We start from the raw sequence: 14,141 nt of genomic DNA, 5'->3' as shown, positions 1-14,141 counted from the left end.
ATAATTACATAAAAATATATTAAATTTAAGTGATATCTGTAGCTGTAGAAAAAAAATTTTCTTCCATGAAACCATTCTAAAGGAGGAAATTAATTCATTTGGTGTTCTAATGTGTTTCCAGATGTTTCTAAGAAAATATGTATTATCTGTCTTAAAAATTTTTATGCTTATAGTCATCTCTAGGTAGTAAAGAGTATGTGCTAAAGATGTTTAGGAACAGAGACACTTTGTTGAATCCTTTTTAAATCATGGTTTTTAGCAGATGACCTTGTTACTCTACCAAATTCAGATTTACTGTTTCTTACTGCTTTCCTATGTTTAGCAGCGGATTTTTTTTTTCCTTTCCAGAAGTAATACCCTTATATATATTAAATGTTAAATGAATATTTTCTTTATTTTGGAAAAGGTATCAAAATACCCCAAGTCTAGAAAACCAATCCCACCTATGAAACATGGGATTGAGAATTTGTAAAGTGAGGAAAGCCCGGCCGGCTCAGTTCATGGAGCATACAACTCTGGATCTTAGGGATCATGAGTTAGAGCCCCACACTGGGCACAGAGATGATTTTTTTTTTTTTTTTAAAGTTAATTTGTATAGTGAAGCTTATTTACTAATATTAAAGCATGAGGGAAATGGAAGTCATACTAAACTTCCACATAGTATTACACCTGACTTCTTATGGTCACTTAGTTTAAATTGGCAGTTTGATGTTCTTTGGTGATGCTTAGAAAACAGTATAAAGTGCTCTAGTCTCTAAAAATAGCTGACAGAAGGCACTTCTTCATTTTTATAATAGATTATTTAATTTAAATATGAAGAACAAGTGTAAAGTAACATCTTTAAAAACAGTTGGCTATTTTAATTGTTAAAGAATGAATCAAGTTGGTTGTAAAACTTTTTTTTTTTAGGATTTTATTTGAGAGAGAGTGCGCTCAGAGAGAGGGCATGGATAGGGAAGAGGGGGAGGGGGAGAGGGTGAAGCAGACTCCCCACTGAGCCCAATGTGGGGCTGGGTCCCAGGACCTGAGATCTGATGTCAGCTGAAGGCAGACATGTAACCAACTGAGCTACCCAGGCACCCGCTATGAAACAAATTTTAAAGCCAAGAATAAATACTACTAAAAACTATCGAATTTTATTTTAAAAAACATATATTGAACCCTTTTTAAATCTTGATTTGATTTAGGAATTAGATGATTGTGAACTAGCCTCAGGATCTTGATTGTGGCTTCATAGTTGTCAATGTAAGTGTGAGAACTGCATAAACTTGAACTACTTTTACAAGGATTTTAACCACTTTGAATCCTTTCTAGAGCATTAAAGATTTCTTTAAAAGTTTGCTCTTTGCCAAAAGTTAAGATAAAAAGATTCAGTGAAAAATGACTTGAGAAAAAAATTGGCACATTTTATTTGTGTAGCTTAACTCCTTTTTGTTGGTCACTGTCCCAAACTGATTATAGTGATAATGAGTAGTTGCCATCCAGAAATGAAACAAAAGATGAAAAATTGTGTTTTATAGTTTCAATGGCTTGTTGATTTAATATGGTAAAATTTTAAAACGGTATTTATCTTCAAATAATGTAAAGGAATATTATACAGAAAATGCCAAACTTAAATATATTTTACAGATTTTTTTTTTAAAGATTTATTTATTTATTTATTTATTTATTTATTTATTTATTTATTTGACAGACAGAGATTACAAGTAGAGAGGCAGGCAGAGAGAGGAAGGGGAAGCGGGCTTCCTGCTGAGCAGGGAGCCCGATGCGGGGCTCTATCGCAGACCCTGGGATCATGACCTGAGCAGAGGCTTTAACCCACTGAGCCACCCAGGTGCCCCAATTTTACAGATTTTTAAATGGGATAAGAATATACACATTGAGATTGATGAGCGCTTTTAGGCACTAGAAACTTGTAATGTTTGTTTGCTCGAATGAAGCATAAAGATAAGTGGGTTTGATAGCATGATATCTAAGAGGCTAATGAAAGGGCTGTGATACAGCGAGATAGGCCAGGCTAGGCGTCAGATTAGGTAAACTAGAATGACAGCCAGATGGAGAAGTAGGAAAGGAGCATCCTAAGGGTATATTAATTTCTTTTTCTTAAAAGAATGTATTAAAAGTAGAAATTCAAGACAGGTTTATCATGGCTAAGAATTTTCCTATTTGTAATCTGTGTTGAGGGATTTTTCCTTAGCTTTGAACAAAAAACAGATTGTGGGTAGCATTTTCTATACAGTAGGCTAATGTGACAAGAGTTGGTGTATTTTACCTAGTTTTTGCTTTTGAAATGAATTGTAAAAATAGAATAGTAAAATACATCAATGGTGGAGTGAATGTAGTTTGTTGGAAATTTTTTTCTCTCCTAAGACACCCAAGTTATTAACCACATGATCCATTTATAGGCTAGACAAATGGCTGCTGTTCTCCTAAGACGTCTTTTGTCCTCTGCATTTGATGAAGTCTATCCAACTCTTCCTTCTGATGTTCAGACTGCCATCAAGAGTGAACTACTGATGATTATTCAAATGGAAACCCAGTCCAGCATGAGGAAAAAAATTTGTGATATTGCTGCAGAGCTGGCCAGGAATTTAATAGGTGTGTATGCAGATACATTCATTATTGTGTTCTAGCTGAAAATGAGTATAGCCTTCTTTTTTTCTTTTTCTTTTTTTTTTTTTCAGTTGAATCTTAAAGGAAGATTTTTAAGTACCTGAGTACCATTTACTCTCTTCAAAATGAGAATGATTATGGATTCTGCATTTAAAGCCAAAAATTACAGATGTTTGTGAAGTACCTATCTGTTGTTCTTCAGAACATCTGTGTGGAGAAATAATTTTGTAGTTTGCTTAAAAATTGTCAGTTTTATTTCCTCCTTGATCTGTAAAGTTTTGAAAGCACAGTGTAACTTAAAACCTACTTTGTAGATTAAACTTGCCAACAGAAGCAAAAATGTGTTGACTCAGGGAGTTTTTGCTATTATATTTGTATATTAGTAAATTATGCACATAGGTTATTATACCACTATACTGTGTACTTTATGAAATACTCCCAAAATGTTTTTAAACAGTGAAATAAAAGGAAAATCTCTAAAAACGCATTTTACCGGGACGCCTGGGTGGCTCAGTTGGTTAAGCAGCTGCCTTCAGCTCAGGTCATGATCCCGGGGTCCTGGGATCGAGTCCCACATCGGGCTCCTTGCTCGGCAGGGAGCCTGCTTCTCCCTCTGCCTCTGCCTGCCTCTTTGTCTGCCTGTGCTCGCTTGCTCTCTCTCTCTCTGTCTCTGACAAATAAATAAATAAAATCTTTTTAAAAAATAAATAAATAAATAAATAAATAATAAAAACGCATTTTACCAATAATCAAAACCCTTTTTGGTCACACTAAAAATAATAATGTAATTGAATATGCTTTTTTTTTTTTTCTGACCGATTCAGAGATAGGATTTTTTTTTAAATATTCATTTATTTTAGAGACACAGAGTGGGGAGAGGGGAGAGAGAATCTTAAGCAGACTCTGCGCTGAGCACAGAGCCCAAAACAGGGCTTGATTTCATGACCTTGCGATCATGACCTGAGCTGAAACCAAGAGATGCTTAACCAACTGCACCAGCCAGGCACCCCATTCATAGATATGATGTTAAACTCAATTCATTTAGGCAGTCTTTTTAAAGGTTGAAAAGGATACCTCATGAGGATAAGGGCTAAATGGGAGAATATTGTTGGTTGTGCTTATTAGTAAATCATGACTAATATTTTTTTAATTTAATACTTAACTAACATACAGTGTAGTATTGATTCAGGAGTAGAATTGAGTGATTCATCACTTAAATACAACACCCAGTGCTCATCACAACAAGTGCCCTCCTTTACCTATCACCCATCTAGCTTATACCCAGCCCACCTCCCCTCCAGCAACCCTTGGTTTATTGTCTATGGTTAAGAGTCTCTGTGATTTGCTTCCTTTTATGATTTTATTTTTCTTTTCTTTCTCCTATGTTCATCTGTTTTGTTTCTTAAGTTCGATGACATTTGGGCTCTTCCCATAATTTGGCGATTGTTGATAGTGCTGTTACAAACATTGAGGTGCACGTGCCCACTTTGAATCCACTTTTTTTTGTATCCTTTGGATAAATACCTAGTAGTGCATTTGCTGGGTATTAAGGTATGACACTAATTTCTTAATCTCCGCTACCAATAATGCCAAGTCAGTTGTTCAAGTCAGCTGACTGATATCAGCCAATTCTTAAAAATAGGAAATGTGTTAAATTATTTTAAATAAGTTCAAAACCCCCTGAAACCTTTAAATTTGAATTTTTAAAGTAGCCTGGAAAATCTGTTTTCAAGTTTAAGTGTGCAGATAAGAATTGTGTTAGGTGCACATACCATTTCTAATTCAAAATCACCAATAATGGAAAGGCTTCCACAATGTTTCGAAGTATGCTCTCCATAGATTTTCTTTTTTTTTTTAAATAGCAATTTCATTCTCCCAGCTCCCAAGCATGATCTTTATGTTAAAGGGACTGATTAAGGTTTGGTTTTTTTTTTTTTTTATGTCAGCTGAGTAGCACATTTGCCATTTCAAAAAAATTCAGAAAATATGGAAGGGAAATTTTTTAAAAAGGAAAAGTGCATACATAAGTCATCTGTAATTTCTACAACTTTTAAAATTCTTTGTGACAGTATAATTTGTGAGTCTTTTAACTAGTAGAGATTTTTGTGGTCTCTCATTTTTACTACAAATTGCCACAAAAATTCTTTATTTTAAAATCTGGTTTAAAAATAAGCACCTTTTTAGCATGAGAACTGCTCTGGGTCCTGGGATTTCCACTCTTGGATCTTCTCCAGTTTGAAGGTAATATTTACAGTGTTTTGGCTTCAAGATCTTGATACCAAGTACTAACTTTGCCTTTTTTTTAAACTCTTTAATAGCAATAGTATATATAAATAAATAAAAACTTTAAAAACCCCCACAAAGGCACCTGGATGACTTAGTTGGTTAAGCATCTGCCTTTGGCTCAGGTCATGATCCCAGGGTTTTGGGATGGAGTCCACATCGGGCTCCCTGCTGAGGGAATCTGCTTCTCCCTTCCACCTCCCCCAACCCGGACCCCCTCTCACACACTCACCCTATCTCTCTCTCTTGTAAAAATAAATTCTTTTTAAAAATAAACTCTTTAATAGCTATAGTGTAAATAAGAGTTAACCAATCAAATAGTCATGGTGCTGCCTTTTCTCCAAATGCTACTCCTTGGAAATAACCACTGTTGATATCTCTTCTTACGTAACCCAAAAACACGGTTGCTTTTTTTATAAGATTAGAATGCCATGTTTATGGTTAAAGAACCTAATTGTATTAGGATTTTTTTTTTTTTTAATGTAGAGCATGTGACATTTTCTACTGCTACATACTTTGAGGCTTATAAAATGAAAAGAATAACCCTTCATTTTTTGAAGCTTTGACTTCTACACTTCGTGCCTTGATTTCTTTACTTTTAGATGAGGATGGCAACAATCAGTGGCCTGAAGGTTTGAAGTTCCTTTTTGATTCAGTGAGCTCTCAAAATATGGGACTGCGGGAAGCTGCCCTTCACATTTTCTGGTACGTACATTTATCTTCATGTCCTGAGAAATTGAATGTCATGAATGTGCAAAAACACATTTTAATGGATTGTTCTAGTCTGACTTTTTAGACTTAAATAATGCCTTTAGGTGAACTTGGTATTTGTGTTGGAAGTAAAATTGATTAAAAAAAAAAAAGCTTTTAATTTCATTTTATAATCCTTTTTTGTACACAAGGGTTCTCTGCAGTTTTTTAAAAAATCCTTTGCCTTTTATGATTCCATGAAAGATATTTTCTTCTTTATTTGGAGATTGACACAGTATACTAGGATAAATATATCTTTTAAAAAGCCATTTGAATGATGAAATCTTGAAGAAAAAAGAAAAGGCTGGTGAATCCCCATTGTTTTCTGGATCTTCTATAGCCAAACTTTACACAGTGTTTTAATAAACTTCTGTATACTTACAAGCAAATGGTCAAAGTTGAGAATTATGATTATCTGCACTAAGAAAAAATATGTCCATGTTATACAGTTCTGTGGTAAAAATTAATTGGATTTATAACTTTCCAAGATATGTGCATTTTTAAAAATGAGATCTGTCTTGAACATCAGAAAAGGATAAGGGTAGATACTCCACCATTTTCTACCTCAGTTTTCAGATGTATCTCACCTGTATTGGTAATCTAGGGTACAGAATTAATTGAAAGTATTCATTATAATTGCTAACCACAGTTGCAGTAGAACAGAACTTGGACTACCTGGATTACCGACCGAGTCTAGGAGCAAATTGTCTGGCAGCACGGTTACTGCAGCTACCATCTGAAACCTTGTACTTGCTTCTGTCCCGTCCTGTACTCCAGGTCACCTTCCTACAGAAGCAGAGTGATAAGGATAAAGCATGGGGCTGGGATTGGCTCCTGATAGCATGTGAGCACCCGGCTTGCCCCTGCTGTCAGTCTAATCCTCTCCACTCTTTGTTGCCTTTCGCCCAACCCCAAAAGAGGATTGCTTGGAGGATGGGCAGATGATGTTCAGCCTTGTAGGTTAATGCACCCTTGGGTCAGGCTGATGTTTAAGGTTAGATTAGAGCATTAGATGCTCTAGCTGATGCTTCACTAAAATATAATGTCATTTGGATCTTTTTTAGGAATTTTCCTGGAATTTTTGGGAACCAACAGCAGCACTATTTAGATGTTATCAAACGGATGTTAGTTCAGTGTATGCAAGATCAGGAACATCCATCGGTAAAGAATTTCAATTCCATTAATACTAACACCAAATTTAATAGAACATTTAACTTGGGGAGGAAATGTATATATTTGGTGATTATCTTTAGTTTTAATACTTCAAAATATAAATACTAAGTTTTACTGATGAAGAAAAATTTCATCTGGAGTAAGAAATCTTGAACCTGCATCCATCAAAAATTTCGCACGTTTGACCTGTTTTACTGTCTTCATTTTAGATCAGGACATTATCTGCGAGAGCGACAGCTGCGTTTATCCTCGCAAATGAGCATAACGTTGCCCTGTTCAAACATTTTGCAGACTTGTTACCTGGATTCCTACAGGTAGGAAAACAGTACAAACGAGTGATAGTTGTATCCTACTGGTTTTCTGTAGTTGAAGGTCCCATCAGAGTTCTCTGTTGTATTCATTTATTCAGTATGTTGGTTGCCTACTGTGTGCTGGCACTGGACGCTAGGGATTCAGCAGTGAACAAAACATGCAAGCCTCTGTCCCCACTGAACTCTGATCTCCTGCCTTTCATAGACTCTTGGTCTTTTAAAATATTTAGGATTTCAAATTTTTCCAGAACGTAAATGATAAAAGCAATTTATGGCTATTGAACATATAACCACATAAGTTATTACCATAGGATCAGCCAAATAACCCATGAAACTTAATGCCCATTTGACAGAAGGAGACGCTAAAGAGGAGAGGGTAAGAAACTTGCCCAGAATCACAGTGTTGGTAAGTGACGGAAACGTGATCCAAACCCAAACTGGACAGTAGTCCTTACTCTTAAGCCCAGGACTTGAAATGGTTTGTACTATAAAGTGAACAGATTATGGTTAATTGTCAGTATTGGATCCCAAAGGTGTTAACTAATTTAGGGATACTTTCCTGCCTTAATCAGAAAGTAAAAGAACATTGTATAAGTTAGAGCAACTTGTTAGACCCATATTTTGTAATAACTGCATATTCGATTTTGAAATGCATAGGTGACATGCTTATGTACACATAGTTTTAAAAATACAAATATATTGCCCTAAGTTAACACAAAGAAGAAATAAAAAGAAAAGAATAAACTGAAATGGCATGCTTTTCAATCTATAAATGGTAGGGCATGGCTACAACAAAAGACATAGACTTGGTGATTTTTAATTGACATATACAAACATGGTGGCTAAACATGTGGACTGACAGATACAGTTGACAAGGCAAACACTGTGAATGCAGTTAGTATTGATGATTTGATTTCCAGAAATGGTAAAAATCTGGACAAAACGAAATATGTATCCATTCTTAATTTATATAGAATTTGCACTTCCAGGTGGGGGAAATCATGGGACATTAAAAGCAGACAAAAAATAATTTGTGAGTTAGGTTTTAGGTTCAGATCATTATAAATGAGTTTTTCATTTTTAGAAGTATCTGACTTTTATTGTCTTGTGAGTTCCTTGGGAGCATTTGTGTCACAGATGTGGGCTGTCTAGAAACCCGGACTTTGCCCTTCCTCAGTCATTGTGACAACCAAGAAAAGTGGGAGAAATAGTGTCCCCCTTGAGGACACTGGGTTAGAGAGGATTTGGAGGAGTTAAAACTGAAAAGACCTGTATGTATTCTGCGTATCCCAGAGTAATTTTGCTGGGTCCAGTAGAAACTTCTCCCTGTGCTGTCAAACTGAAGATAGTTTGGGTCAATGACAAACATGAACTTTTCCATTCTGTCGTTTTAGTGGTTTACTACCTAAAAAATTTGGGAGTTACTCACTGCTTAAGTCTAATCTCATATTTTTCTTCTCCTGAATTTAGAGTAAGTTAAAATGTTAGCCAAAACTTCTAGGAGTTGTCACTCTGAAATAGGCAATGGTACATACAAATGTACTCTTTTTTTTTTTTTTAAGAGCCTGATGCGGGGCTCGATCCCAGGACCCTGGGATCATGACCTGGGCCAAAAGCAGAGGCTTTAACCCGCTGAGTCACCCAGGCACCCCCATACAAATGTACTCTTAAATACCACAGTGAGCTAACTTGATGTCAAAGAGAAATAAACTGAGTAATATTGGACACTTTTTTTTTTTTTTTTCAATTTTATTAAGTTGTCAGAGATAGAGCACAGGCAGGGACAACAGCAGGCAGAGGGAGAGGGACAAGCAAGCTCCCTGCTGAGGAAGGACCGGGATGTGAGACTCGATCCCAGGACTCTGGAATCATGACCTGAACCGAAAGGAGACGCTTAACAACTGAGCCACTCAGGTGTCCCTGGACACTTTAAATGTACCATACATAAGGTCTAGTATTTACTGCATGTCTGAAAAAGACAAGGATTTGGATATTGGAGGGACAGAGGAAAGGGATTCTTTGTGGTCATGAAAAGAATTCCTTGACAGCCTTAAGCTTATTGTGCTAGTTACTATAATTCTGACTTGGATTTAAATATTTGTATGTTTCTAGTTAATTTTAGTCAAAAGGAAGGTATACATGTGGCTGTGAATTTGCTTCTATAGATTCCTAAGTTGTTATTTAGTGAAAATGCTCTTCAGTAATATTATTCTGTTGTCTGCATCTTAACAAGTGTTTTGACAGTGAGGCATCACATCTGTAAAGTGACTCTTGGACATAGACCTTTTTTCTTTTCATTTTTTCCAGGCGGTGAATGACTCGTGCTACCAGAATGACGATTCAGTCCTCAAATCTCTTGTTGAGATTGCAGATACCGTTCCAAAGTATTTGCGTCCTCATTTAGAAGCTGCTTTACAGCTAAGTCTAAAGGTAAATTTGGTATTTTGGTAAATGATCTGTTTATTCTTAGTAATCTAAACTATTAAACACATACAAATACATCTTCTCTGTAGTTGTGTGGAGACACCAGCCTCAATAATATGCAACGCCAGCTTGCCCTTGAGGTAATCGTGACCCTATCTGAGACTGCAGCTGCTATGTTAAGAAAACATACCAACATTGTTGCACAGACCAGTAAGTCAAAGGTCTTTAAATAATTTGTGTTAAAAGTAGAAAAATTGTTGGATGAACTTGCTGAGAGTTGTGTAAACTCACAGATTTGCTGAGAATGTAGTGAATGTTCTTTTACTATCAGATGAATGTGGAGAAATGTCTTTTTGTACGTATTTATGTGCATGGACCCAGCACGGTGGCTGTGCTGCAGATATTCTGAAATCCCAGTGTTGTAGGCATGACTTGTGATACCTGGAAATAAATCAGAAGATGTGGAAGACTTTTATGGGAGAAATTCGGTAACATGTTGAAAGACCGATAGGAGAACTAAATATCAGTTCTCCTCAAACTTATGTATAACCTGTTACAGTTTCAGTCAAAATCCAGTGAAGTTGGTCATAAGGTTGATCCTGAAATTCATGTAAAATAGTATAGGTCCTGAAGTAGCCAAGACAATTTACAGGAGCAAAGTAGAGATCTAGCCTTCTCACCTGTGACTTTGTAGAAATTGTTGGTGATAAAGGGAGACAGATGGGTCGTAGGAAGCAGATGGATCTATGAGTGGATCCATTCACCTGGAAATACAGCGGACTCTCAAAGATAGACAGTTGACTAAAGGCCATTCTGTGGCAAAAATCTATCCCAACCTCAGATACCCTATAAAAACCAATTTGGGGTTGATTAAATATCTAAATGATAAATACTCTTTAAAAGTAAAGCTTGAGAGTAGAGAAAGTTGTTTTGTTTTTTAAGAGTGACTCACAAGCCATAGATGCAAACATTGCTAAATTTGTGAATACTAAAACAGTTTTTTGACCAAATATACCGTAAGTAAAAACAGGATAAGTTGCACAGACTTCAGCAAGTTCAGGTCTGTAGCAAACAGGCAACGCAGCAGGTAGGAACCAGAAATTCATAAGGGAGGAATTGGAACGAGCTAATGAGGGCTGCTCAGTGTCAGTAAACACCAGTGCAGTTGTGGTGTCCCAAGTTGCCACAAAGTTCAGCAGTTACCAACTGTTGATGAAAGGTGTGGAGCAGAGGACTCTTACAGCTCAGAGCATCTCACACATGGTCATGAAATAAGACAGGTGTTCTTTCAGACTTCTGGAGCACGTTTATGCAACCACTATACTGAACAGTTAATCTTTCTTACTAATATTGAAGATACCTGTAACAGTTTCATGCCCTGAAGTCAAACTTGTCAAGGAGGTGTGAACAGTAATCTCATCAAAGCAAATTTTGTAATAGGGAGAAAATTAGAAACAACTAAAATACTGATTAGTAGAGTAGTGTGTTTATGTAATAGAACACCGTGAAGGAATGAAGTTGAAATCCATGTGTGTTGAGAAGAAAGCATTGTCCAAGGATACATGTAATATGGTATTATTTATTGTGTAAAAATTAAAAGCTTGAGCTAGTCCTGTATTTTGTATACAGAGAAATCTGTAGTTCAAGTGTAAAAACACCTGGGAATGAGGCATAGATTTTAGGCAGTGCTACCCTCTGGTGATAAAGGAAAGAATATAATAGTATCTGGGAAGTTTGACTTTTATTTTTAATGTTACTTCTTAAGCGGAACAAGATCTAAAGCAAATGTGGCAAAAAGGTTAAAAATTAACAAACCAGTTGTTGAGGGCATAGGCAAATAATTTTTCTGTCTTAGAGACAAAGTAAACCCTTTGGTTTTTATTTAAAATTCTTGTTCGTAAGCAGTGATACTAATAAAATAAAAAAGCCACAGTATTTGGGTATGAAATGATGATTTGCTTTAGTTCCTCAGATGTTAGCGATGATGGTTGACCTCGAAGAGGATGAGGATTGGGCAAATGCAGATGAGCTGGAAGATGATGACTTTGACAGGTAAATTGCGCATGCCGGACGCTTTGTTGGAGGCACCCTTGGCGGAATGGAGTGAGTACAGCTTGCAGCGGAGTTTGGGGTTCTAGGGCCCGTCTCTTTCTGCTGCATTCTGTAATCTAAAGTTAAACTTAAGTTTGGAAACTGGGACACTTGGGTTTGTTTTTGTTTTTGTTTTTAATTGAGATTTTATTTGAGAGAAAGCATGAGATGGGGGAGGGTCAGAGGAAGAAGCAGACTCCCCACTGAACGGAGAGCCCAATGTAGGACTCTCTTCTGGGATTCCAGAGTTTCCACCTGAGCCAAAGGATCATGACGCTTAACCGATTGAGCCACGTGGGCACCTGACACTTCGGCTTTGTGTCAGATTCTGTAAATATTTTTAATAAAGTAGATAATCTTTTCCACCCCATCTTACTCTAAGTTTTCAATGTTTTTTTTTAGTGTAAGAGTATCTTAAAGTATGTGTAAAGAAGCTTTATTGTGAAAAATGCTTTTATATGTGTAGACCTCACTTAAAATAGTTGTTTCCACACAGTTCCTGGCAAAATGCTCTGATTTCCCAATTTCGCACAAGTTAACCTTAGGCTAGAGAGGAGACAGTGGTGGCAAGATTTGTACTCCAAGGTACGGTGACACCGGAGCTACTTTTTAACTTACTCAGATTTAAGAGGCTGTCATGGATACAGATTCCTATGGCAGAGACCGCCAGAATCTAAGTCACTGCCCAGTGGTGTTGATGGTCTCCTCTTAAATGCGAATGCAGCATTACCTTCATGGATTCTTTCAGTGGCCCTAAAGGTCCATTCTCAGGTAGATTCAGAAATGGAGGGGCGAGGTTGAGTGATCTCTCCGGGTTTTATTTAGCCAGTCTGTAGACTGGGGTTTCATACCATTTCTCTTACTCTTTCCAGTGCGTCATACTATCTCTCTCTCTTAAAGAGAACCGAGGGGCGCATGGGTGGCTCAGTGGGTTAAGCCTCTGCCTTTGGCTCAGGTCATGATCTCAGGGTCCTGGGATTGAGCCCCGCATCAGGCTCTCTGCTCAGCAGGGAGCCTGCTTCCTCCTCTCTCTCTCTCTGCCTGCCTCTCTGCCTACTTGTGATCTCTCTCTGTCAAATAAATAAAATCTTTATTAAAAAAAAAAAAAAAAAAGAATCGAAAGTATTCGCCTGAAAGGCTGGTAGTTGGTATAAGCTACTGTAACAGGTATTAGGTAAAATTAAAGACATTTGCCTTACAGAATATACAGTGTGTTTTGCGGCTAGTCCCATGATTAGAAATGCCTACTCTGGTTTAAATGCCGTTTTGAGATATATGAAAGTAATCCTTCACTGGAAATTACTTCATGGGGCTGCAGGGAAGACCAGGCTCAGACTGGTCAGACTGACAGTTTCTCTGGTTCACTTACTGTAATGTGCTGCTCCCTGGCCTTTCAAAAGCAATTTTTTCTGGTCTAGATGAATAAGATTTTCCTATCTGTGAGTAAACAGGTCTTAAATATATTTCCAAGATGAATTTGAGTAATCCTCAAGATATTTACAGCTCCCTCTGTATTGTCTGCTCCTCCTGACCGTTTGCGATGATGGGCATGAGAGACTCACTCCCTCAGAACAGTGCAGAAAGCTCTGACGGCCAGGTTTCTTCAGTTTCTTCAGTCAGTGAAAACACTGGAATTGAGTTTCCCCTGTGCATAATTTGTGGCAGTGCAGTTTGCACCCCTTAGAAAGCAAATGAGCTCACAGCAAGGAAGACAGTCTCCAGAGTCTCAGCACAGCTTTCAGTTTCCCGGGTTCTGTCCGTTGAGGAGTTTGAAGGGCATGTGTCCAGGAGAGGAGATAACAAGGCTCTTCTAAACACTCCGCTCACACCTCTGAGTCTCGAAAGCATCAAAGCTTTAGTGAGGGGTGTGTGCAGAAGAGGGAGAGAGAGAGCAGAGTCTTGAAAGTTAAGATTGAGCCACAGGACTTGTTACGCCAGGGTGAATGAGTCAAGAAGATGTTATGTGCCCTCCCCCTCTTCTTTAATTCTGGATTTTTAGCTCGCAACTTCATACATTTGGAAGATGGCTTGAGTTGGTCTTTCTCAGCCTTAGTTGAATGTGATAATGTGTTTAGATGTACGTGTATCCGGTGCACAGTTCTTGTGTCTGTTGAGCGAGGTCAATCCCTTCTCTGGTCTGTGTGCAGCAATGCAGTTGCTGGGGAAAGCGCCCTGGACCGAATGGCATGCGGACTCGGTGGGAAGCTGGTGCTGCCGATGATCAAGGAACACATCATGCAGATGCTCCAGAATCGTAAGCCGGGTCTCCCTCAAATGCTCAAGGGGTGCAGTGTGGCTTTCTAAATCCTAAACTCAGACAAGCACTGAGACTTACTTTCTTTGCCTTTTTTATCCTGCGCTTAGCCCAACTTTTGTATGGTCCTGATAAAATCCTACTTCGTCCTCTTTAGAACCACTCAGTCTTATGTGGAAGAACGCTTTTTCTCACTACTGCAAATGTTCATTCAGTTCCCTCCCTAGAATTGGTTTCAGTGC

General features: G+C 37.7%; 1 protein-coding gene across 1 annotated transcript in view; it reads left to right on the top strand.

The window, feature by feature from the left end:
• Positions 1-14,141, top strand: part of IPO5 (importin 5) — a 60,306-nt gene that overhangs the window by 22,371 nt on the left and 23,794 nt on the right. Inside the window, exons 6-13 of the mRNA XM_032314524.1 lie at positions 2,406-2,598; positions 5,499-5,601; positions 6,711-6,807; positions 7,029-7,133; positions 9,438-9,560; positions 9,644-9,764; positions 11,519-11,606; positions 13,793-13,899. Of these exons, the coding sequence (XP_032170415.1) occupies positions 2,406-2,598; positions 5,499-5,601; positions 6,711-6,807; positions 7,029-7,133; positions 9,438-9,560; positions 9,644-9,764; positions 11,519-11,606; positions 13,793-13,899 (937 nt within the window). The remainder of the gene's footprint in view (positions 1-2,405; positions 2,599-5,498; positions 5,602-6,710; positions 6,808-7,028; positions 7,134-9,437; positions 9,561-9,643; positions 9,765-11,518; positions 11,607-13,792; positions 13,900-14,141) is intronic.

This window comes from Mustela erminea, chromosome 15 (assembly GCF_009829155.1).
Source record: "Mustela erminea isolate mMusErm1 chromosome 15, mMusErm1.Pri, whole genome shotgun sequence".
Classification (NCBI taxonomy): domain Eukaryota; kingdom Metazoa; phylum Chordata; class Mammalia; order Carnivora; family Mustelidae; genus Mustela; species Mustela erminea.
Note: the sequence above shows the minus strand (reverse complement) of the source record. Positions and strands in the feature narration are given on the sequence as shown.